The sequence below is a fragment of the Bombina bombina genome, chromosome 2 (genome assembly GCF_027579735.1).
Source record: "Bombina bombina isolate aBomBom1 chromosome 2, aBomBom1.pri, whole genome shotgun sequence".
Classification (NCBI taxonomy): domain Eukaryota; kingdom Metazoa; phylum Chordata; class Amphibia; order Anura; family Bombinatoridae; genus Bombina; species Bombina bombina.
In genome coordinates this window covers 1,448,506,855-1,448,533,405 of record NC_069500.1, presented here as the reverse complement: position 1 = coordinate 1,448,533,405, position 26,551 = coordinate 1,448,506,855, and the positions used below count along the sequence as shown (strand labels likewise).

Below are 26,551 nucleotides of genomic sequence, written 5' to 3'. Positions count from 1 at the left end.
AGTTGAGGGTCTCTGATTGGGTTGGCAGCAGGTGACCAGTCTCTGTGGGCCTGGGATTCCACCTTGCTGGTCTGACTAAGAGTGCTCTTTCCACTGAAGAGTACTGAAGGGCTTCCTTACCCTGTAGAGCATTGAAGACAGCCCCAGAATGCCCTGTAAGGTTACCCTGCAGCAGGGGTGGACCAAGTCAGACTCTGATACCTTTTTGCATGATTTTGATTTTATAGACTTGGCACTGTTTTTCAATGTCCTCTTTGGTTTCATCAAAGGGCTGGAAGAATTACCAGGACACTCATTTGAGACGGCTCATCTTGGGTATGCTGACTGCAGCTCTGCAGGATGAAAGACTGTTCCCCCCCCCTGAAGTCCCAGACAATTTTTTTCCTGTAATGCTAACCTTTCTTCCAGGGTAATGGGCCTGTCGTACAGAGCCATGATCCTCCTTCATCAGAACAAACTAAAAAGACCAACAGCGTCAGTAACAGTTATTTTCTACCAGTGAAATTAAATGAATAAATGAACATAAAGGCATAACTTGCTTTATTGTGATTTACAGATATTGCTTTTTTTTTTACAAATCGAAGGTTTGTGGCAACCTGGTGTCGAGCAAGTCTGTAGGCACCATTTATCCAACATATACACAATCTGTGATTGACTAATGGCTGTCACATGATAGTTATATGCACACAGTCTGATGCACCAGTTACTACTGAGCATGTGCAAGAGATCAGTGCATACGTATATGAGTCTGTGATTGACTAATGGCTGTCACATGATAGTTATATGCACACAGTCTGATGCACCAGTTACTACTGAGCATGTGCAAGAGATCAGTGCATACGTATATGAGTCTGTGATTGACTAATGGCTGTCACATGATACAGTTATATGCACACAGTCTGATGCACCAGTTACTACTGAGCCTGTGCAAGAGATCAGTGTATATGTATATGAGTCTGTGATTAGCTGATGGCTGTCACATGATACAGTTATATGCACACTGTCTGAGGCACCAGTTACTACTGAAGTGAAAGAGAAGGTGTGAGTGAGTGCACCTCCGTGTGAGAATCTCAACTGTGCTGCACCCTAAAGTGACAAGTGTTCCTCCAAATAGGTGTCGATAACAAAAAGTGAATAAATAGCAGTATAGGGGAGCGCTCAAAGCTAGTTGAGAATTATATGTAATATATGTTTATATAGTGAGTATATATATGATATGGTGTTATCCAATATAATTGTCCTTGCGTGTAAATAAACGCTTAAAATAAAACCTCAAACGTGATGTGTGTGTGGTCAGATAAACCTGACTTTTCCAACGTGTATAATAGACAAATAATAGACAAATAACTAATGTCAAATGTTTGAATAATTGTTTACTATCAATAATCATAAGAATTCTAAAAGCAAATATTAAATTACATTGTATACAAAAATTTAAACAACAATCACGTATGATAATTATCAAAGCAGTGTATTTGTTGTAACAAAATGAATCTGTTACGATATTTTGCGCGCTGTAAACTGGAGCTGATAAAAAGATAAATTAAAAAAGACTGATCGTTGTATCTCACTGCAGTGGATATAAAACACGCTTTCTATAGGTGGTGTATTATGTGGTTTTTAGATTAATATTACAAAAATGAAAAGCTATATGGCAATAAAACTAGAAAGGCTGTGTGTATACTAGCCGTTATAAAAGTACCTTTAATCTTTGTCTTTAAGGTTGTATGAAATAGGTCAGTTGCAAAATATATTTGTTTTATCTCTCTCTGTGTTGTGGTAATGGGTCTGTATCCCAGCTTGGCTTTACTTCCGGGTCACAGGGGGTAACCATTCAATCGTTGATGGAAATGATGAGAGTATGAGCGCTGATAGGGCAAGGATGGTACGCCCTTATGTTTCCCAACAATTTGTCGGATTAATGAAGATTTATGTAGCTGAGCACTTCTTAATGTAGAAACACATTCCTTATAGCTCACTTAGTGTTTGTTCTGAAAGAGAGATGTTGAAATGTCAAATCGGCTGTTTATTTGCCGGTCTCGGTGGTAGTGGAGTGTGTCCTTCTGTGTGCTATTAGTAATAGCTGGAATCCCAACCGACCAATGATGATGTGTTCTTTATTAGCTACTATTAGAAAGAAAGCTGAATACATATATAGGAGGGGGCATTTTGTGGTGGGAGTGGCTCAGTAAGGAGGGGGCATTATGGGGTGGGAGTGGCTCAGTAAGGAGGGGGCATTATGTGGTGGGAGTGGCTCAGTAAGGAGGGGTCATTATGGGGTGGGAGTGGTTCAGTAAGGAGGGGGCATTATGGGGTGGGAGTGGCTCAGTAAGGAGGGGGCATTATGTGGTGGGAGTGGCTCAGTAAGGAGGGGGCATTATGGGGTGGGAGTGGCTTAGTAAGGAGGGGCATTATGTGGTGGGAGTGGCTCAGTAAGGAGGGAGCATTTTGGGATGGGATTGGCTCAGGGAGGAGAGGTATTATGTGGTGGGATTGGCTCAGTGAGAAGGGGGTATTATGTGGTGGGAGTGGCTCAGTGAGAAGGGGGTATTATGTGGTTGAGCGGCTCAGGGGGGAGGGGCATAATGTGGTGGAAGTGGCTCAGAGAGGAGGGGCATTATGGGGTGGGATTGGCTCAGTGAGAAGGGGGCATTATGGGGTGGGATTGGCTCAGTAAAGAGGGGGCATTATGTGGTGGGAGTGGTTCAGTGAGGAGGGGGCATTATGTGGTGGGAATTGCTCAGTGAGGAGGGGGCATTATGTGGTGGGAGTGGCTCAGTGAGGTGGGGGCCTTATGTGGTGGGAGTGGCTCAGTGAGGAGGGGGCATTTTGGGATGGGATTGGCTCAGTGAGAAGGCGGCATTATGGGGTGAGATTGGCTCAGTGAGAAGGGGGCATTATGGAGTGGGATTTGCTCCAGTGAGAAGGGGGCATTATGGGGTGGGATTGGCTCAGTAAAGAGGGGGTATATTGGAGTGAGATTTGCTCAGTGAGAAGGGGGCATTATGGGGTGGGATTGGCTCAGTGAGAAGGGGGCATTATGTGGTGGGATTGGCTCAGTAAAGAGGGGGTATATTGTGGTGGGATTGGCTCAGTAAAGAGGGGGTATTATGGGGTGGGATTGGCTCAGTGAGAAGGGGCATTATGGGGTGGGATTGGCTCAGTGAGAAGGGGCATTATGTGGTGGGATTGGCTCAGTAAAGAGGGAGCATTATGTGGTGGGAGTGGCTCAGTGAGGAGGGGATATTATGTGGTGGGAGCGGCTCAGTGAGGAGGGGGCATTATGGGGTGGGATTGGCTCAGTGAGGAGGGGGCATTATGGGGTGGGATTGGCTCAGTGAGAAGGGGACATTATGGGGTGGGATTGGCTCAGTAAAGAGGGGGTATTATGTGATGGGAGTGGCTCAGTGTCAAGTCCCCCAGTGCGGCTGAAGCTACAGTATACTTACTGCTAGGCAGGTGCCAGTTTTGGGAGATGTGCAGTCACTAGATCATGCACTGCTGCCATAGCCAGGAGCCTAGGTATGTCACCTCATGCCCTGCTGCTCACATTATTATGGTCATCATTTGCCTATGCGTTATCCTTATCGCTCTTCATATTGTTGCTACTTGCAATTGACCTTGGTGGCACTAAGCCATAATGGGAAGAGTTAGATGGTCAGATCAGTGCTTGGTTTTTCTCACAGAGACTAAAGCAATCTTTTTCCTGGCCTGCTACCTTGTTCCTGACACTGGCAATGCTTTTGGAGTACACTGTCTGACTCTTCTACTAGATCCACTTTCTGAGGAATGATTTAATAGATAATGAACTTCAGAACGGTGTCCTGACCTCTGTACCTTCTTTATTCCTTTGCTTTGATACCTGGTTTTCGGACAGTTTTTTCTGGCATTGATACGTGGCTTATACATTACCTGACAACTGTTGCTTCCCATTCTCTGCATTACTGGTTCTTGTTAATAAAACAGGTAATTTGCCTATTTCCTTTATATAATAACTAAGCCCAGCTCGATCTCAGAGATGAATTATTACTACCCACTCTAAGCAGCTTTCTACCCTGACGCATATTATGCATGATCTGAAAGCCTCTCAGTTAAAGGGACATTTGTACACTAGATTTTTCATAAATGTTTTGTAGCTGATCTCTTTACATAGCCCATCTGGGTGTGTTTTTGTAACAATGTATAGTTTTGCTTACTTTTTAATAACATGTGATGATTTTCAGACTCCTAACCAAGCCCTACGGTGTCAGATGTATACACGTGTTTACAGACTCCTAACCAAGCCCCATAGTGTCAGATGTATACACGTGTTTACAGACTCCTAACCAAGCCCTACAGTGTCAGATGTATACATGTGTTTTACAGACCCCTAACCAAGCCCTACAGTGTCAGATGTATACACGTGTTTACAGACTCCTAACCAGGTCCTACAGTGTCAGATGTATACACGTGTTTACAGACTCCTAACCAAGCCCCATAGTGTCAGATGTATACACGTGTTTACAGACTCCTAACCAAGCCCTACAGTGTCAGATGTATACATGTGTTTACAGACTCCTAACCAAGCCCTACAGTGTCAGATGTATACACGTGTTTACAGACTCCTAACCAAGCCCTACAGTGTCAGATGTATACATGTGTTTTACAGACCCCTAACCAAGCCCTACAGTGTCAGATGTATACACGTGTTTACAGACTCCTAACCAGGTCCTACAGTGTCAGATGTATACACATGTTTACAGACTCCTAACCAAGCCCTACAGTGTCAGATGTATACACGTGTTTACAGACTCCTAACCAAGCCCTACAGTGTCAGATGTATACACGTGTTTACAGACTCCTAACCAGGTCCTACAGTGTCAGATGTATACACGTGTTTACAGACTCCTAACCAAGCCCCATAGTGTCAGATGTATACACGTGTTTACAGACTCCTAACCAAGCCCTACAGTGTCAGATGTATACACGTGTTTACAGACTCCTAACCAAGCCCTACAGTGTCAGATGTATACATGTGTTTTACAGACCCCTAACCAAGCCCTACAGTGTCAGATGTATACATGTGTTTTACAGACTCCTAACCAAGCCCTACAGTATCAGATGTATACATGTGTTTTACAGACCCCTAACCAAGCCCTACAGTGTCAGATGTATACACGTGTTTACAGAATCCTAACCAAGCCCCATAGTGTCAGATGTATACACGTGTTTACAGACTCCTAACCAAGCCCTACGGTGTCAGATGTATACAGGTGTTTACAGACTCCTAACCAAGCCCTACAGTGTCAGATGTATACACGTGTTTACAGACTCCTAACCAAGCCCTACGGTGTCAGATGTAAACACGTGTTTACAGACTCCTAACCAAGCCCTACAGTGTCAGATGTATACACGTGTTTACAGACTCCTAACCAAGCCCTACAGTGTCAGATGTATACACGTGTTTACAGACTCCTAACCAAGCCCCATAGTGTCAGATGTATACACGTGTTTACAGAATCCTAACTAAGCCCCATAGTTAGATATATACATGTGTTTACAGACTCCTAACCAAGCCCCATAGTGTCAGATGCATACACGTGTTTACAGACTCCTAACCAAGCCCTACAGTGTCAGATGTATACATGTGTTTTACAGACTCCTAACCAAGCCCTACAGTGTCAGATGTATACATGTGTTTTACAGACCCCTAACCAAGCCCTACAGTGTCAGATGTATACATGTGTTTTACAGACTACTAACCAAGCCCTACAGTGTCAGATGTATACATGTGTTTTACAGAACCCTAACCAAGCCCTACAGTGTCAGATGTATACACGTGTTTACAGACTCCTAACCAAGCCCTACGGTGTCAGATGTATACACATGTTTACAGACTCCTAACCAAGCCCTACAGTGTCAGATGTATACACGTGTTTACAGACTCCTAACCAAGCCCTACAGTGTCAGATGTATACACGTGTTTACAGACTCCTAACCAAGCCCTACAGTGTCAGATGTATACACGTGTTTACAGACTCCTAACCAAGCCCTACAGTGTCAGATGTATACACGTGTTTACAGACTCCTAACCAAGCCCTACAGTGTCAGATGTATACATGTGTTTTACAGACTCCTAACCAAGCCCTACAGTGTCAGATGTATACACGTGTTTACAGACTCCTAACCAAGCCCTACAGTGTCAGATGTATACACGTGTTTACAGACCCCTAACCAAGCCCTACAGTGTCAGATGTATACACGTGTTTACAGACTCCTAACCAAGCCCTACAGTATCAGATGTATACACGTGTTTACAGACTCCTAACCAAGCCCTACAGTGTCAGATGTATACACGTGTTTACAGACTCCTAACCAAGCCCTACAGTGTCAGATGTATACACGTGTTTTACAGACCCCTAACCAAGCCCTACAGTGTCAGATGTATACATGTGTTTTACAGACCCCTAACCAAGCCCTACAGTGTCAGATGTATACACGTGTTTACATCTGACACTATGGGGCTTGGTTAGGAGTCTGTAAACACGTGTATACATCTGACACTATGGGGCTTGGTTAGGAGTCTGTAAACACGTGTATATATCTGACACTATGGTGCTTGGTTAGGAGTCTGTAAACACGTGTATATATCTGACACTATGGTGCTTGGTTAGGAGTCTGTATACACGTGTTTACAGACTCCTAACCAAGCCCCATAGTGTCAGATGTATACACGTGTTTACAGACTCCTAACCAAGCACCATAGTGTCAGATGTAAACACGTGTATACATCTGACACTGTAGGGCTTGGTTAGGAGTCTGTAAACACGTGTATACATCTGACACTATGGGGCTTGGTTAGGAGTCTGTAAACACGTGTATACATCTGACACTATGGGGCTTGGTTAGGAGTCTGTAAACACGTGTATACATCTGACACTATGGGGCTTGGTTAGGAGTCTGTAAACACGTGTATACATCTGACACTATGGGGCTTGGTTAGGAGTCTGTAAACACGTGTATACATCTGACACTATGGGGCTTGGTTAGGAGTCTGTATACACGTGTTTACAGACTCCTAACCAAGCCCTACGGTGTCAGATCTATACACGTGTTTACAGACTCCTAACCAAGCCCCATAGTGTCAGATATATACACGTGTTTACAGACTCCTAACCATGCCCTACGGTGTCAGATGTATACACGTTTTTACAGACTCCTAACCAAGCCCCATAGTGTCAGATGTATACACGTGTTTACAGACTCCTAACCAAGCCCTATAGTGTCAGATGTATACACGTGTTTACAGACTCCTAACCAAGCCCCATAGTGTCAGATGTATACACGTGTTTACAGAATCCTAACCAAGCCCCATAGTGTCAGATGTATACACGTGTTTACAGACTCCTAACCAAGCCCTACGGTGTCAGATGTATACAGGTGTTTACAGACTCCTAACCAAGCCCTACAGTGTCAGATGTATACACGTGTTTACAGACTCCTAACCAAGCCCTACGGTGTCAGATGTAAACACGTGTTTACAGACTCCTAACCAAGCCCTACAGTGTCAGATGTATACACGTGTTTACAGACTCCTAACCAAGCCCTACAGTGTCAGATGTATACACGTGTTTACAGACTCCTAACCAAGCCCCATAGTGTCAGATGTATACACGTGTTTACAGAATCCTAACTAAGCCCCATAGTTAGATATATACATGTGTTTACAGACTCCTAACCAAGCCCCATAGTGTCAGATGCATACACGTGTTTACAGACTCCTAACCAAGCCCTACAGTGTCAGATGTATACATGTGTTTTACAGACTCCTAACCAAGCCCTACAGTGTCAGATGTATACATGTGTTTACAGACTCCTAACCAAGCCCTACAGTGTCAGATGTATACACGTGTTTACAGACTCCTAACCAAGCCCTACAGTGTCAGATATATACACGTGTTTACAGACTCCTAACCAAGCACCATAGTGTCAGATATATACACGTGTTTACAGACTCCTAACCAAGCACCATAGTGTCAGATATATACACGTGTTTACAGACTCCTAACCATGCCCTACGGTGTCAGATGTATACACGTTTTTACAGACTCCTAACCAAGCCCCATAGTGTCAGATGTATACACGTGTTTACAGACTCCTAACCAAGCCCTATAGTGTCAGATGTATACACGTGTTTACAGACTCCTAACCAAGCCCCATAGTGTCAGATGTATACACGTGTTTACAGAATCCTAACCAAGCCCCATAGTGTCAGATGTATACACGTGTTTACAGACTCCTAACCAAGCCCTACGGTGTCAGATGTATACAGGTGTTTACAGACTCCTAACCAAGCCCTACAGTGTCAGATGTATACACGTGTTTACAGACTCCTAACCAAGCCCTACGGTGTCAGATGTAAACACGTGTTTACAGACTCCTAACCAAGCCCTACAGTGTCAGATGTATACACGTGTTTATAGACTCCTAACCAAGCCCTACAGTGTCAGATGTATACACGTGTTTACAGACTCCTAACCAAGCCCCATAGTGTCAGATGTATACACGTGTTTACAGAATCCTAACTAAGCCCCATAGTTAGATATATACATGTGTTTACAGACTCCTAACCAAGCCCCATAGTGTCAGATGCATACACGTGTTTACAGACTCCTAACCAAGCCCTACAGTGTCAGATGTATACATGTGTTTTACAGACTCCTAACCAAGCCCTACAGTGTCAGATGTATACATGTGTTTACAGACTCCTAACCAAGCCCTACAGTGTCAGATGTATACACGTGTTTACAGACTCCTAACCAAGCCCTACAGTGTCAGATATATACACGTGTTTACAGACTCCTAACCAAGCACCATAGTGTCAGATATATACACGTGTTTACAGACTCCTAACCAAGCCCCATAGTGTCAGATGTATACACGTGTTTACAGACTCCTAACCAAGCCATACAGTGTCAGATATATACACGTGTTTACAGACTCCTAACCAAGCACCATAGTGTCAGATGTATACACGTGTTTACAGACTCCTAACCAAGCCCTACAGTGTCAGATGTATACACGTGTTTACAGACTCCTAACCAAGCACCATAGTGTCAGATGTATACACGTGTTTACAGACTCCTAACCAAGCCCTACAGTGTCAGATGTATACACGTGTTTACAGACTCCTAACCAAGCACCATAGTGTCAGATATATACACGTGTTTACAGACTCCTAACCAAGCACCATAGTGTCAGATATATACACGTGTTTACAGACTCCTAACCAAGCCCCATAGTGTCAGATGTATACACGTGTTTACAGACTCCTAACCAAGCCCTACAGTGTCAGATATATACACGTGTTTACAGACTCCTAACCAAGCACCATAGTGTCAGATGTATACACGTGTTTACAGACTCCTAACCAAGCACCATAGTGTCAGATGTATACACGTGTTTACAGACTCCTAACCAAGCCCTACAGTGTCAGATGTATACACAGGTTTACAGACTCCTAACCAAGCACCATAGTGTCAGATGTATACACGTGTTTACAGACTCCTAACCAAGCCCTACAGTGTCAGATGTATACACGTGTTTACAGACTCCTAACCAAGCCCTACAGTGTCAGATGTATACACGTGTTTACAGACTCCTAACCAAGCACCATAGTGTCAGATGTATACACGTGTTTACAGACTCCTAACCAAGCCCTACAGTGTCAGATGTATACACGTGTTTACAGACTCCTAACCAAGCACCATAGTGTCAGATGTATACACGTGTTTACAGACTCCTAACCAAGCCCTACAGTGTCAGATGTATACACGTGTTTACAGACTCCTAACCAAGCACCATAGTGTCAGATATATACACGTGTTTACAGACTCCTAACCAAGCACCATAGTGTCAGATGTATACACGTGTTTACAGACTCCTGCTGGCTCCTGTTTGTTATCTGTCTTTTCAAATGCAGGGGAGTGGGGCGTCTGCTCTTTTGTTTTCCCAGCCCCTTTCAGTGGGTATTCCAGCCTAACCTCATCAACGGTGCTAAACTGGGAGAATCTAAATAAGTTTCTGAAAGGTTTTATACTGTATTTTTAGATCAGTATCAGTGCATATTCTTCTTTATTGTGGTGTCTCTTACATGCAGTTATATTGTCCCTTTAAACTTATTGCAACGTGGGGAGAGATTAGACAGACACTTTTACTGCTTCCAGAATAGGGCATTTTTTTATTTATTGGCAAAAAAGCTATATTCACTTTAGGACACTGCTCTACCAAATGCCCTTACCAGGTTTTTAACCCCTTAACAACCGGGACGTACCATGTACATCACCGGTCATCAAGGGTTTCCTTGTTTATAATAGCGAGGTCCTGCCGCAAACTCTATTAGCAAGACAACCCCCATAGAAAGACTAGCGACTTACAGGGTACGTTGCTGATCCTTAAGAGGTTAAAGGTGGGCTTTTTATTTGGGTGGTGAGAGGTTCTTTGGTTTTAGTGCTAAGTAAAAATAATGCCTTTTAAACAGCAATGTCAGACTTATGAATACATAGCTGACATCGCATCAGATCCCTTTTGAATATATCATTGGCTTTCTCAACATTGCGTCAGATCCCTTTTGAATATATCATTGGCTTTCTCAACATCACGTTAGATCCCTTTTGAATACATTGTTGGCTTTCTCAACACCGCATCAGATCCCTTTGGAATATATCATTAGCTTACTCGACATTGTGTCAGATCACTTTTATATATATATATAGCGTTGGCTTTCTCGACATCGCGTCAGATCCCTTTTGAATATATTGTTGGCTTTCTCGACATCGCGTCAGATCCCTTTTGAATATATTATTGGCTTTCTCGACATCACGTCAGATCCCTTTTGAATATATTGTTGGCTTTCTCGACATTGCAGCAGATCCCTTTTGAATATATTATTGGCTGTCTCAACATCGCATCAGATCCCTTTTGAATATATCATTGGCTTTCTCGACATTGTGTCAGATCCCTTTTGAATATATAATTGGCTTTTTCAACATCGCGTCAGATCCCTTTTGAATATATCGTCACCTTGCAGCACTTTCGATAATCAAGGCCTTAGAGAGTATGATTGACCTGACGATCCAGATTGACAGATGACTTCATGAAAGAGATTGAGGCTTTCTCAAGTATCTCCTTTTAACCCCTTTTCAAGCCCTGCTGCTGAACCTTCTCCTCATTATGTACCTATTCAAATTGGAGCTGTCCTGTGAAACTAAATAGAGCTTCCAAGTAAGGTAATCAAGCTCTTTCAGATGTCTTCCTAAATCCTTCAGACTTTTCAAGGGGCTTTCTTATCCATTACCCGTTCATTCTTTTTATTGACCATTGCAATAAGAGTGTAGGTGCTAGTGGCTGTTTCATTGATTCCACTCTAGCAAGAAATATTAAGTTGCCACTACAGTCAGGAGCCACTTCTGTTCAGCGGTTTGTTGCTAATTGTAGCCGTATGAGTGGTGGACGTGTTGTTTAAGAGCCTTTACCAGTATCTGTGTCTTTGGCTTCTGGTCATACAATGACTGATGTTAATCTTGTAATAAACTGAGATTCTGAAAGTATTTGTAATAGCTCTTATTTATAAAAACATTTTACAGTGTTAAATATCTGCCTGAAGAAAAATCCAGCCTCATATAACTTCTTTATGATTGTCCAATTGATTTGGTTCCCTCTGCTACTATTCCTCATGAAAAAAATCTTTCCCCTGTGTTGTCCAGAACATTGAAGAGAATCTGGCCAAATATTGTATTAGACAATCCACCTCCTCTGCTGGTGTTTTTGGTATCTTCTTTGCCAAGAAGGAATATGGAGATTTGAGACCTTGTGTGGATTACAAAGCTTTCATTATTATAACTTTTTGTAATTATTACCCTCTGCATTTGATTCCAGCCATGAAGCTTGAACTTCCTCCTAATTTTAGAATTCATGTGATTTTTCCATGTGTCCCAGGTCAAGAGATGTTGTGAAAATCATTTTCCTCAATGTGTTCTTCCTTCTCCATATTTCTGTGGATGGTGTAGATGAATTTGTGGTTGAAAAGATCTTGGGCTGTCATATTAATCATGGACGTCTGCAGTATTTAATTTAATCAAATGTAAATGATATGGTCCTAAAAAGAATTAATGGGAACCAATGACTAATGTTTATGCACCAAGATTGGTGAGAAGGTTTAATCTTTAGCATCCTTTCTGTCCTGGTCCTGCCCATGCCCTGATATTGTGCCTTGAGAGGGGGTTATGTCAGATCGGAGAAAAGTTTTATAGAAAAAGAGCGTTAAATAAGCTTATACCTTTTGGAGATCGAGAAAAAAATTATGTGTGAAACAATATATTTTAAATAGAATATAATTGTATTATTCCTGGCGTCTATTGACTGTTTTTTCCATTTAATTATATATCCTAATAGTGTGTAAAGAAGATAAATGTTATACAAATACTTCTCTCATAAATATACTGATTGCTATCAAAATATAAATATATTGCTAACAAATACACTGATTGTTAATAAATACAATGGCCCAGATTACGAGTTTTGCATTAGAGGCTGTGCGATGCTAACAAACAGTTTTCCCTCACCGCTCACTTACCTACAGCGCTGGTATTACGAGTTTTCAGAAACCCGTCATTAAAAGACAAGAAGTGAGCGTTGAGAAAAAAAATTTTTCTCATTACAGCACTCCAATACCAGCGCTGCTTAAGTCAGCGGTGAGCTGGTGTAACGTGCTCGTGCACGATTTCCCCATAGGAATCAACGGAGAGAGCCGGCTGAAAAAAAGTCTAACACCTGCAAAAAAGCAGCGTAAAACTCCTTAACGCAGCCCCATTGATTCCTATGGGGAAATAAAATTTATGTCTACACCTAACACCCTAACATGAACCCCGAGTCTAAACACCCCTAATCTTACACTTATCAACCCTAATCTGCCGCCCCCGACATCGCCGACACCTAAATTATAATTATTAACCCCTAATCTGCCGCTCCGGACACCGCCGCCACCTACATTATACTTATGAACCCCAAATCTGCTGCCCCCAACATCGCCAAAACCTACATTATATTTATTAACCCCTACTCTGCCACCCCCAATGTTGCCACCACCTACCTACACTTATTGACCCCTAATCTGCCGCCCCCAACATAATAAACATATTAACCCCTAAACCGCCACACTCCCGCCTCGCAAACATTAGTTAAATATTATTAACCCCTAATCTGCTGTCCCTAACATCGTTGCCACCTACCTACATTTATTAACCCCTAATATGCCGCCCCGACATTAAAGTTATTAACCCCTAAACCTAAGTCTAACCCTAAACCTAACACCTATATAATTTAAATAAATCAAAATAAATATTCCTATCATTAACTAAATTATTCCTATTTAAAACTAAATATTTACCTGTAAAATAAACCCTTAGCTAGCTACAATATAACTAATAGTTACATTGTATCTAGCTTAGGGTTTATTTTTATTTTACAGGCAACTTTGTATTTATTTTAACTAGGTAGAATAGTTATTAAATAGTTATTAACTATTTAATAACTACCTAGTTAAAATAAAGACAAATTTACCTGTAAAATAAAACCTAACCTAAGTTAGACTAACACCTAACACTACACTATAATTAAATAAATTAACTAAATTAAATACAATTACCTAAATTAATAAAACAAACAAAAAAAACCCATTAAATTACAGAAAACAATAAATAAATTACAGATATTTAAACTAATTACACCTAATCTAATAGCCCTATTAAAATTGAAAAAGAGCACCCCCCCCCCAAATAAAAAAAACCCTGGCCTAAACTAAACTACCAATAGCCCTTAAAAGGGCCTTTTGTGGGGCATTGCCTGAAAGTAATCAGCTCTTTTACCTGTAAAAAAAAAAATGCAAACAACCCCCCAACAGTAAAACCCACCACCCACACAACCAACCCCCCAAATAAAATACTAGCTAAAAAACCTAAGCTCCCCATTGCCCTGAAAAGGGCATTTGGATGGGCATTGTCCTTAAAAGGGCAGTTAGCTCTTTTGCAAGCCCAAACCCCTAATCTAAAAAATAAACCCACCCAATACACCCTTAAAAAAACCTAACTTCATCCAAGCCGGGCGAAGTGGTCGTCCAGACGGGCAGAAGTCTTTATCCAAGCCAGGCAGAAGTGGTCCTCCAGACGGGCAGAAGTCTTCATCCAGACGGCATCTTCTATCTTCATCCATCTGGCGCGGTGCGGGTCCATCTTCAAGACATCCGACACGGAGCATCCTCTTCATCTGACGACTAACACAGAATGAAGGTACCTTTAAGTGACGTCATCCAAGATGGCGTCCCTTAGATTCCGATTGGCTGATAGAATTCTATCAGCCAATCAGAATTAAGGTAAAAAAATCCTATTGGCTGAAGCAATCAGCCAATAGGATTGAGCTCGCATTCTATTGGCTGTTCCAATCAGCCAATAGAATGCAAGCTCAATCCAATTGGCTGATTGCTTCAGCCAATAGGATTTTTTTACCTTAATCCTGATTAGGATTTTTTTCTACCTTAATTCTGATAATTCTATCAGCCAATCGGAATCTAAGGGGCGCCATCTAAGATGACGTCACTTAAAGGTACCTTCATTCTGTGTTAGTCGTCAGATGAAGAGGATGCTCCGCGTCGGATATCTTAAAGATGGACTCGCTCCGCGCTGGATGGATGAAGATAGAAGATGCCGTCTGGATGAAGACTTCTGCCCGTCTGGAGGACCACTTCGCCCGGCTTGGATGAAGACGTCTCCCGGTAAGTCGATCTTCAGGGGGTTAGTGTTAGTATTTTTTAAGGGTGTATTGGGTGGGTTTTATTTTTAGGTTAGGGTCTTTTGGCGGCAAAAGAGCTAACTGCCCTTTTAATGGCAATGCCCATCCAAATGCCCTTTTCAGGGCAAAGGGGAGCTTAGGTTTTTTTAGATAGGTTGTTATTTGGGGGGTTGGTTGTGTGGGTGGTGGGTTTTACTGTTGGGGGGGTTGTTTGTATTTTTTTTTACAGGTAAAAGAGCTGATTACTTTGGGGCAATGCCCCGCAAAAGGCCCTTTTAAGGGCTATTGGTAGTTTAGGCTAGGGTTTTTTTTTATTTTGGGGGGGCTTTTTTATTTTAATAGGGCTATTAGATTAGGTGTAATTAGTTTAAATTTCTGTAATTTGTTTATTATTTTCTGTAATTTAGTGGGGGGGGTTTTGTACTTTAGCTAATTTAATTTAATTTAGGTAATTGTATGTAATTTATTTAATTGTATTTAATTTAGTTTATTTATTTAATTATAGTGTAGTGTTAGGTGTAATTGTAACTTAGGTTAGGTTTTATTTTACAGGTAATTTTGTATTTATTTTAGCTAGGTAGTTAATAAATAGTTAATAATTATTTAGTAACTATTCTACCTAGTTAAAATAAATACAAACTTGCCTGTAAAATAAAAATAAATCCTAAGCTAGATACAATGTAACTATTTTACACGTAAGTATTTAGTTTTAAATAGGAATAATTTAGTTAATGATAGGAAATTTTAGTTAGATTTCTTTTAATTATATTTAAGTTAGGGGGTTTTAGGGTTAGACTTAGATTTAGGGGTTAATAATAGGTAGTTTATGGGTGTTAATGTACTTTTTAGCACTTTAGTTAAGAGTTTTATGCTACGGCGTTGTAGTGTAAAACTCTTAGCTACTGACTTTTAAATGCGGTACCATTCTTGACAGGAGAGGGTCTACCGCTCACTTTTTGGCAGACTCGTAATACCGGCACTATGCAAGTCCCATTGGAAATAGAGGATACGCAATTTACATAAGTGGATTTGCGGTATTTCCAAGTCTGGCCAAAAAAGTGAGCGGTACACCTGTACCCTCAAGACTCGTAATACCAGCGGGCATTAAAAAGCAGCGTTAGGACCGGCTAACGCTGCTTTTTAAGCCTAATGCAAAACTCGTAATCTAGACGAAAATTTGTCTTAAATGAGACATTCATAAAGGATTCATATTTAAAAGGTCATTATTAAAAGTTCATCTTAAAAGTTCAAGTGGAGAGGAACACATGTGTGTAGTATATATGTAATGATATGGCTGCAGCCTTTGGTATGGTAATAGCGGTTTGGCTGCTAAGAGCCTATATTTACTGGTATAAAATAAGCAGGTATATTAATCTGACCTTTCTTGGTCCTAAAATCGGAATGTTCTGAACTCCTAAACGTAGTGTTAAAAGTAATTTGCGGATTTTTAAACAACACTCTCCAGGGGTTATCCTTCCAGTAGTTTGACCCTTTTTTTTTTTTTTTTTTGTGGGTTTGCAGATGGATGCCTTTATTGCGGCTTCTGCAGCCATATCATTACATATATACTACACATACGTGTTCTCCACTTGAACTCTTAAGATGAACTTTTAATAATGACCTTTTAAATATGAATCCTTTATGAATGTCTCATTTAAGACAAATATTGAATTGTATCACTGCTCTAGATTTGTTCTTCAGTTCGATTCCGTTTCACTTTTTAACCTTTTAGCTTGAAGTTGATGTTTGAACTATATTGAAATTTTTACATTTTAAATCCTTTTTAAAATTTAAAAACGAAAAAGCATTGCTTATGAAGTTTGTATAAGTACATAAAAGGTTGGCAAACCTACTACAATCATTGTATTTATTAACAATCAGCGTATTTGTTAGCAATATATTTGTATTTGATAGCAATCAGTGTATTTGTATAACATTTATCTTCTTTACACACTGTTAGGATATATAATTGAATGGAAAAAACAGTCAATAGACGCCAGTTATTTTTCTATTTTAAAACATATCGTTTCACACATAATTTTTTCTCGATCTCCAAGAGGTATTAGCTTATTTAGCGCTCTTTTTCTATAAAACTTTTCTCCTAAAATACCCCCTTTAGGAAGCATAGAGGAAGCTTCCATTAGATAAAAGAGCCTATACCCATTAGCGCAAAACCATGATATACTTACTGTTGACTGGGCGCCGGTGAGAGGCCAGCACCATGCTATACTTACTGTTGACTGGGTGCCGGTGAGAGGCCAGCACCATGCTATACTTACTGTTGACTGGGTGCCGGTGAGAGGCCAGCACCATGCTATACTTACTGTTGACTGGGTGCCGGTGAGAGGCCAGCACCATGCTATACTTACTGTTGACTGGGTGCCGGTGAGAGGCCAGCACCATGCTATACTTACTGTTGACTGGGTGCCGGTGAGAGGCCAGCACCATGCTATACTTACTGTTGACTGGGTGCCGGTGAGAGGCCAGCACCATGCTATACTTACTGTTGACTGGGTGCCGGTGAGAGGCCAGCACCACACTGATGCTGAAGCTGGATTTATGTTATAACAAGGAAATCCGCTGCTGCCAGAGCCAGGGATTGCAATAAGTAACTTTGGCTTAGTATGGTTGTCTTCATTTGCCTGTGCATTATCCTTAGCGGTTTTTATATTTTTGCTACATGAAAGAGACCTTTGTTAAATGGTCTTCTCAGATTACCATTCAGTGCTTTCTTATTCACATGGAGACTAAAGCAATCTTGTTTCTGACCTGTTACCTTGTCCCTAACCCTGGCAAAGCTTTTGGATTATGCTACCTTTCTAAACAAATCTACTAAGATCCACTTTGTGAGGACTGATTTGCTGGTTATTAATAAACTTTGAAACTGTGTCCTGACCACTGGACCTCCTTTATCCCCGTGCTCTGGTTTTGGACTATTCTTCTATTGTAGACCCCAGCTTATACATGGATGATTCTACAGTTTTCCTGTCAATGGTTGCTGCTCATTCTCTGCACTACCTTTTATACTCAATGAGAAGGTGGCTCAATGAAAAGACTGCACATTTTTGTACTCACCAACTTGACTCCACTGGTGCTCCTTCTTTCTTCATGGCAGTGGTCCTCTGGGGTGGTCCTCTTCATCGCGGCAGTCCTTCTTCCATCATCAGTCTTACATCTTTTTCCTCTTTCTTCCATCCGATACTTATTTTCTTCTTATATTCTGGTAGATGTCCTCTTCATGAGATCACCACTGCACACTGAAGCATGAATGCAAGGTTCCTCCTTATATAGGAGTGCCCTTGCATTTCTATTTGCTGGTTTCTGAATTGTTATTCCAACCAACCAATAGAAAAATATTTAATTATTTTGGTTGATTGGACTAACAATTCAAAAATTAGCCAACAGAAAATCAAGGGCACCCCTGAATAAGGAGGAACTTTGAATTCAAACTTCAGTGTGCTGTGGTGATCTGATAAAGAGGACATCTACCAGAAGATTGGATAGAAGAAGAAGATGGAAGACTGACGATTGTAGACAGAAGATGGAAGTAAGTTTATATAGCAGTGCCTGATATATGTAACAAATAAAAGCCCATAAGGTCACAATTGGTACAGAAGTGTAATCTTCATTCTTTTGTTGGCTCTTCCAGGTATGGGGCCCATTCACATGAACGAGGTGAGGTGTAATGGTACAGAGAACTCTTTGTGGGATTGTCAGTACAAGAATATCACTGAGGAGGACTGTAAGCATAGTGAGGATGCAGCCGTCAAGTGCAACTTTCCATACATGGGCTATGAGACGACGGTAAGCAACATTCTCATTTGATTTCACAATGACGGAGTGACTCGGGTGTCTGGTGTGATTGTGTTGATCTCATGTGGGTGAAAAGGCAAATTTGAGGTCACAAATTGATTGTTGTTGGATAAGTTTTAATGTAAATGGTTCCTCCATCTATTAACCTGTATTACTTTGTTACATTATGGGAATTAATAGATTGTATTACAATGCTTGGACACTATCCATGTCTTATAACTCATCTTATGTGTGTCAGTCACCCTGGGTGGTACCCCATATTCTGCAGTAATGTTCTGTGTGTCACTGTCACCCTGGGTGGTGGGATGTACCCCATATGCTGTATTAATGTTCTTTGTGTTTCACTGTCACTCTGGGGGTGAGACAGACCCCATATGATGTAGTAATGTTCTGTGTGTCACTGTCACTCTGGGGGCTGAGACAGACCCCATATGATGTACTAATGTTCTGTGTGTCACTGTCACTCTTGGGGTGAGACAGACCCCATATGATGTAGTAATGTTCTGTGTGTCACTGTCACTCTGGGGGTGAGACAGACCCCATATGATGTAGTAATGTTCTGTGTGTCACTGTCACTCTGGGGGTGAGACAGACCCCATATGATGTAGTAATGTTCTGTGTGTCACTGTCACTCTGGGGGTGAGACAGACCCCATATGATGTAGCAATGTTCTGTGTGTGTCTGTCACTTTGGGGGGGGGGGTGAGACAGACCCCATATGATGTAGCAATGTTCTGTGTGTGTCTGTCACTTTGGGGGGGGGGGGGTGAGACAGACCCCATATGATGTGGCAATGTTCTCTGTGTGTCTGTCACTTGGGGGGGGTGAGACAGACCCCATATGATGTAGTAATGTTCTGTGTGTGTCACTGTCACTCTGGGGGTGAGACAGACCCCATATGATGTTGTAATGTTCTGTGTGTGTTTCTTCCAGCTGTAACAATAGAAGCAGACTACAGAACAAGGGGTCTGTTTGTTTGTCTCTGTCTTATCTTGGGGATAATAGACAGACCTCATGTCACATAGCCAGGTTCTGTCTCTTTGTCTCCTTGGGCGGATTGACAGACCCCATGTCCTGTAGTCAGGTTTATTTGGTCTCTGTGTCACCTTGTGGAGGATTGACAGACCCCATGTCCCTTAGCTAGGTTTTGTTTGTCTCTGTGTCACCTTGGGAGGATAGACAGACCCCATGTCCCGTAGCTAGGTTTTGTTTGTCTTTGTGTCACCTTGGGAGGATAGACAGACCCCATGTCCCGTAGCTAGGTTTTGTTTGTCTTTGTGTCACCTTGGAAGAATAGACAGACCCCATGTCCCAAAGCCAGGTTTTGTTTGTCTCTGTGTCACCTTGGGAGGATTGACAGACCCCATGTCCCGTAGCTAGGTTTTGTTTGTCTCTGTGGAGAAGATTGACAGACTGCATGTCCTGCTTCTGGTCTCTGTGCCACTTTGGGGAGGATGGACAGACACCATGTCCCATAGCCAGGTTCTGTTTGTCTCTGTCACTTTGGGAGGATAGACATACCCCATAGCCAGGTTCTGATTGTCACATTGGGAGGATAGACAGACCCCATGTCCCATAGCCAGGTTATGTTTGTCTCTGTGGAGAAGATTGACAGACTGCATGTCCTGCTTCTGGTCTCTGTGCCACTTTGGGGAGGATGGACAGACACCATGTCCCATAGCCAGGTTCTGTTTGTCTCTGTCACTTTGGGAGGATAGACATACCCCATAGCCAGGTTCTGATTGTCACATTTTGAGGATAGACAGACCCCATGTCCCATAGCCAGGTTATGTTTGTCTCTGTGGAGAAGATTGACAGACTGCATGTCCTGCTTCTGGTCTCTGTGCCACTTTGGGGAGGATGGACAGACACCATGTCCCATAGCCAGGTTCTGTTTGTCTCTGTCACTTTGGGAGGATAGACATACCCCATAGCCAGGTTCTGATTGTCACATTGGGAGGATAGACATACCCCATGTCCCATAGCCAGGTTATGTTTGTCTCTGTCACCTTGGGGAGGATAGACAGACCACATGTCCTGTAGTTAGGTTCTGTTTGTTTCTATGTCACATTGGGAGGATAGACAGACCCATGTCCTATAGCCAGGTTCTGTTTGTCTCTGTCACATTGGGAGGATAGACAGACCCCATGTCCCATAGCCAGGTTCTATTTGTCTCTATGTCACCTTAGGGAGGATAGACAGACCCCATGTCCCGTAGCTAGGTTCTATTTGTCTCTGTTACCTTGGGGAGGATAGACAGACCCCATGTCCCATAGCCAGGTTCTATTTGTCTCTATGTCACCTTGGGGAAGATAGACAAACCCCATGGGTCTGCTTGTCTCTGTCACCTTAGGGAGAATAGACAGACCCCATGTCCCTTAGCCATGTGCTGTTTGTCTTTATGTCACATTGGGAGGATAGACAGACCCCATGTCCCATAGCCAGGTTCTATTTGTCTCTATGTCACATTGGGAGGATAGACAGAGACAAACAGAACCTGGCTATGGAACATGTGGTCTGTCTATCCTCCCAAGGTGACATAGAGACAAATAGAACCTGGCTATGGGACATGGGGTCTGTCTATCCTCCCAATGTGACATAGAGACAAACGGCACCTGGCTAAGGGACATGGGGTCTGTCTATCCTCCCAAAGTGACAGAAACAAGCAGAACCTAGCTATGGGGCACGGGGTCTGTCTATCCTCCCTAAGGTGACAGAGACAAACAGAACCTAGTTACAGGACATGGGGTCTGTCTATCCTCCCTAAGGTGACATAGAGACAAACATAACCTGGCTATGGGACATGGGGTCTGTCTATCGTCCCTAAGGTGACATAGAGACAAATATAACCTGGCTATGGAACATGGGATCTATGTCACCTTGAGGAGGATGCACAGACCCCATGACCCATAGCCAGGTTCTATTTGTTTCTGTCACCTTGGAAGGATAGACAGACCCCATAGCCAGGTTCTGTTTGTCTCTATGTCACCTTGGGAGGATAGACAAACCCCATGTCCCATAGCCCGGTTCTGATTGTCTCTATGTCACCTTGGGGAGGATAGACAAACCCCATGTCCCATAGCCCGGTTCTGATTGTCTCTATGTCACCTTGGGGAGGATAAACAGACCCTACGCCCAATAGCCAGGTTCTATTTGTCCCTATAAACAAACTATATATTAGTGCTAACACTGTGTTAAAAGAAAAAAGTTGCAAATTCAAAGTGCACACTCTAATGTGCTAAGAATGTGAAAAGATATATTCCTTTAATCTGTTGTATTCTGCTCCTTTGTTGTGCTGCAGACCACAGAAAGAAGAGATATCACATAGTGAAGCTCTATGTGGAGAAGGTAACACCAGAGTGGTCTAGAACCTTGCTCACATGGGATATAGCTATGACTATGCTCTCAGGTAAGACAGTGTGGTGTTAAACCAATAAATTCTATGGAAAAGACCAAGGATGTCAACTGGATCATGACATAAAAACAATTTGTTTAAAACAAGGAAATCTCAACACCAACGAGGGCTAATAGGACTAGTACACGCCAAAGCAAGTCCTACAGAAAAATGCACCAAATATAACCGGCGCACTTTACCGATCTGAGGCCCAGCGTGAGCAATACATATAATAAGCTCCCTCTTCCTTGTAACAGCGCTCCAACGTACGTTTCTCTGATACAGCGGCTTTTTCAGGGAGTACTATCTGTTGTGTTATCAGTCCTTTTTAAATGTCCAGATCAGTTTTCATTGGTTACTTAACGCTCTCTCAAATCTATGTCAGACTTAGGCAAGGAAAATAACTCATATATGCAGTTTATAAACACATAATGTCCATATGGTTATAACAATGCTTTCATTACAGTTAATAAAGGTTTCCTGTTCACATATTAACTCAGCTAGAAGTAAGCTTTTTGCACACGTTGGGTAGCGCTTACCTGAAGTGCAAAAAGCCGAACTTGGAATGTCACAATCGCGTTAACGTATTCCCCCATAGAAGTCAATAGGGGCAAGAAAAGTGTACAAATCTAACACCCTACTTCCGCGCAAACCCTACCGCATTTTCTCAAGTTCACTAACATGACATTTCATATTCTAATGCTCTTCAGAATTCAGAAGAATATGTTCTAATTATTCTTAAATAAATATTTCTACATATGTCTGATGGTATCTTTACCTATATAGATGATTAGATATAGGTATAGATACATACAGATATAAATATAGGAATATCTATTTAAAAATACAAAGAACATATTCCTATATGTGAAAAACATTGGAATGGGAAATAGTTACAGTAAATACGTAGTTAAACATTGTTTTTTTTTAATATGAAGATTGCATAAATATGTTTTAATATGTTTTCATCTACTTGACTGCAAAGGGTTCCAATGCACTTCTTTATGTATTTGTGTTTATATGTGTATACATGTCTAAATACATATATACACATAAATACACATAAATACATATATACACATAAATATATATACACATAAATACATATATATACACATACATACATATATATATACACATACATACATATATATATACACATACATACATACATACATATATACACATACATACATATATACACATACATACATATATACACATAAATACATATATATACACATACATACATATATATACACATAAATACATATATACACATACATACATATATATACACATAAATACATATATATATACACATACATACATATATATACACATACATACATACATACATATATACACATACATACATACATACATACATATATACACATAAATACATATATACACATAAATACATATATATACACATAAATACATATATATACACATAAATACATATATATACACATACATACATATATACATATATATACACATACATACATATATATACACATACATACATATATATACACATACATACATATATACACATAAATACATATATACACATAAATACATATATATACACATACATACATATATATACACATAAATACATATATACACATACATACATATATATACACATAAATACATATATATACACATACATACATATATATACACATACATACATACATACATATATACACATACATACATACATACATACATATATACACATAAATACATATATACACATAAATACATATATACTCATAAATACATATATATACACATACATACATATATATACACATACATACATATATATATAGAGAAAGGGTAGGGAAAGGGAGGCTAGTAGAGCCAAATTTATAATTCTTTACCTAGGACTGTGTGGCAACGCCCAGGTGTAAATAAAACCTTATACGAAGGTAAAAATAGCCAATGTGCAGACCCTTTAAATATTTAGATAATCATTTTGAAAAAGGGAGATACTACAACAACCGCAATTAGATTGCTATAATGTATAGACAGGGATTGCAGCACATATTTTTTTAAAATAAATAGCTTAGTAAGTTCTAAAGCTCCGCTAAAATAGCGGTGTGTGTAGGTATATACTCACTCCCCACATTCACAAGTGCCACCCAGCGCCGAAGTTGAATAAAAGGTTACTACTAAATTAAGGAACACATGAATCGATGAGTCAAGAAGCGTAATTGGATCAATGCATGCGCACAGATTTGGCTGTGCAGTTTTATTATAGTTCACACAGATTAAACCAGAAAAGCAAGCGAGTTCAACTAATTTAGATTGACAACACCTCCACTAGAGGGTGGTTACGTATAAGCGTAAAATCCGCCACCATAGTGATCATTGAGGATCTATGTCAAAACAACACATGTATACAGATAAACAGAAAAGAATTCACGCAAACAATATTGTAAGATGAAACATGTAGTGCTTAAGTCATGTGCACTATACCTGAATTTGGCCAAATTGTGCAAAGAAACATCCTCAAAATAATTTCTAGTAGAGGGCAGTATAGTCTGTAGGGGGCTAAAAGAAACAACACCTGTAACAGCGGGCACCACCAACTATATGAGAGGTATCAGGTGTCATGTTATCATATTCCAGGATCTATGTTTCTTAACCCCAGTTTATACAGACTAACCGTTTGAAACTTAATAGCATTAAGTAATATACAATATACATGTATTAGTTGAACAGTATTTTTGCAGACCAGTGGAAGTTATGGGGATAGTATATAGCAACTCCAGTATTCAGCGGGCACCACCTTAAGTAAGGGTATCCGGTGTCATGAATAGTATCAATTCTGGATCTATGTTAAAACTACCCCAGAATAACTTTTTTCCGTCTGTTACAGTTGTATAGAAAATGGAAAAGACTTACAGAGCATTACAACTCATTATACCTGATATACAACAGTATCTGAATATCAAGAGCAAACATGTACACAGAATGTGATGAGAATAATGTAAGTGGATCACCCTTTTCAGGGCTTAGACATGTCCCATAAGTAGGAACTGTGTATACAAATGGTACATTATTACACCTTCGGATGTCCAGGTGATTGAGCTGAAAAGTCAGATGGTAAATGCTCAGTTAGTTATACAACCGTATCTTTGCTTTCTGTTAGAGAATTTCAAAAGGTTTCCGTGTGTAGATAGATTTCAATTCAAAACAAACATGCTACATTCTAGCACAGCGTGGACGCCACAGCGATCTGTCCTTCGTGCATGTCCGTCTCCACTTCTTACGTCACTGCCGACGTACGTTTCACCCCCCACGTGACAGCCAGAGAGCACAGGGGTTTCCTCAGGGCATCCGCTTTTGCCCTGAGGAAACCCCTGTGCTCTCTGGCTGTCACGTGGGGGGTGAAACGTACGTCGGCAGTGACGTAAGAAGTGGAGACGGACATGCACGAAGGACAGATCGCTGTGGCGTCCACGCTGTGCTAGAATGTAGCACGTTTGTTTTGAATTGAAATCTATCTACACACGGAAACCTTTTGAAATTCTCTAACAGAAAGCAAAGATACGGTTGTATAACTAACTGAGCATTTACCATCTGACTTTTCAGCTCAATCACCTGGACATCCGAAGGTGTAATAATGTACCATTTGTATACACAGTTCCTACTTATGGGACATGTCTAAGCCCTGAAAAGGGTGATCCACTTACATTATTCTCATCACATTCTGTGTACATGTTTGCTCTTGATATTCAGATACTGTTGTATATCAGGTATAATGAGTTGTAATGCTCTGTAAGTCTTTTCCATTTTCTATACAACTGTAACAGACGGAAAAAAGTTATTCTGGGGTAGTTTTAACATAGATCCAGAATTGATACTATTCATGACACCGGATACCCTTACTTAAGGTGGTGCCCGCTGAATACTGGAGTTGCTATATACTATCCCCATAACTTCCACTGGTCTGCAAAAATACTGTTCAACTAATACATGTATATTGTATATTACTTAATGCTATTAAGTTTCAAACGGTTAGTCTGTATAAACTGGGGTTAAGAAACATAGATCCTGGAATATGATAACATGACACCTGATACCTCTCATATAGTTGGTGGTGCCCGCTGTTACAGGTGTTGTTTCTTTTAGCCCCCTACAGACTATACTGCCCTCTACTAGAAATTATTTTGAGGATGTTTCTTTGCACAATTTGGCCAAATTCAGGTATAGTGCACATGACTTAAGCACTACATGTTTCATCTTACAATATTGTTTGCGTGAATTCTTTTCTGTTTATCTGTATACATGTGTTGTTTTGACATAGATCCTCAATGATCACTATGGTGGCGGATTTTACGCTTATACGTAACCACCCTCTAGTGGAGGTGTTGTCAATCTAAATTAGTTGAACTCGCTTGCTTTTCTGGTTTAATCTGTGTGAACTATAATAAAACTGCACAGCCAAATCTGTGCGCATGCATTGATCCAATTACGCTTCTTGACTCATCGATTC

General features: G+C 40.8%; 1 protein-coding gene across 1 annotated transcript in view; it reads left to right on the top strand.

Annotated features, from left to right (window-relative positions):
- LOXL3 (lysyl oxidase like 3) overlaps positions 1-26,551 on the top strand; it is a 427,846-nt gene that overhangs the window by 307,726 nt on the left and 93,569 nt on the right. Inside the window, exon 7 of the mRNA XM_053700379.1 lies at positions 18,473-18,627. Coding sequence (XP_053556354.1) covers positions 18,473-18,627 — 155 coding nt within the window. The remainder of the gene's footprint in view (positions 1-18,472; positions 18,628-26,551) is intronic.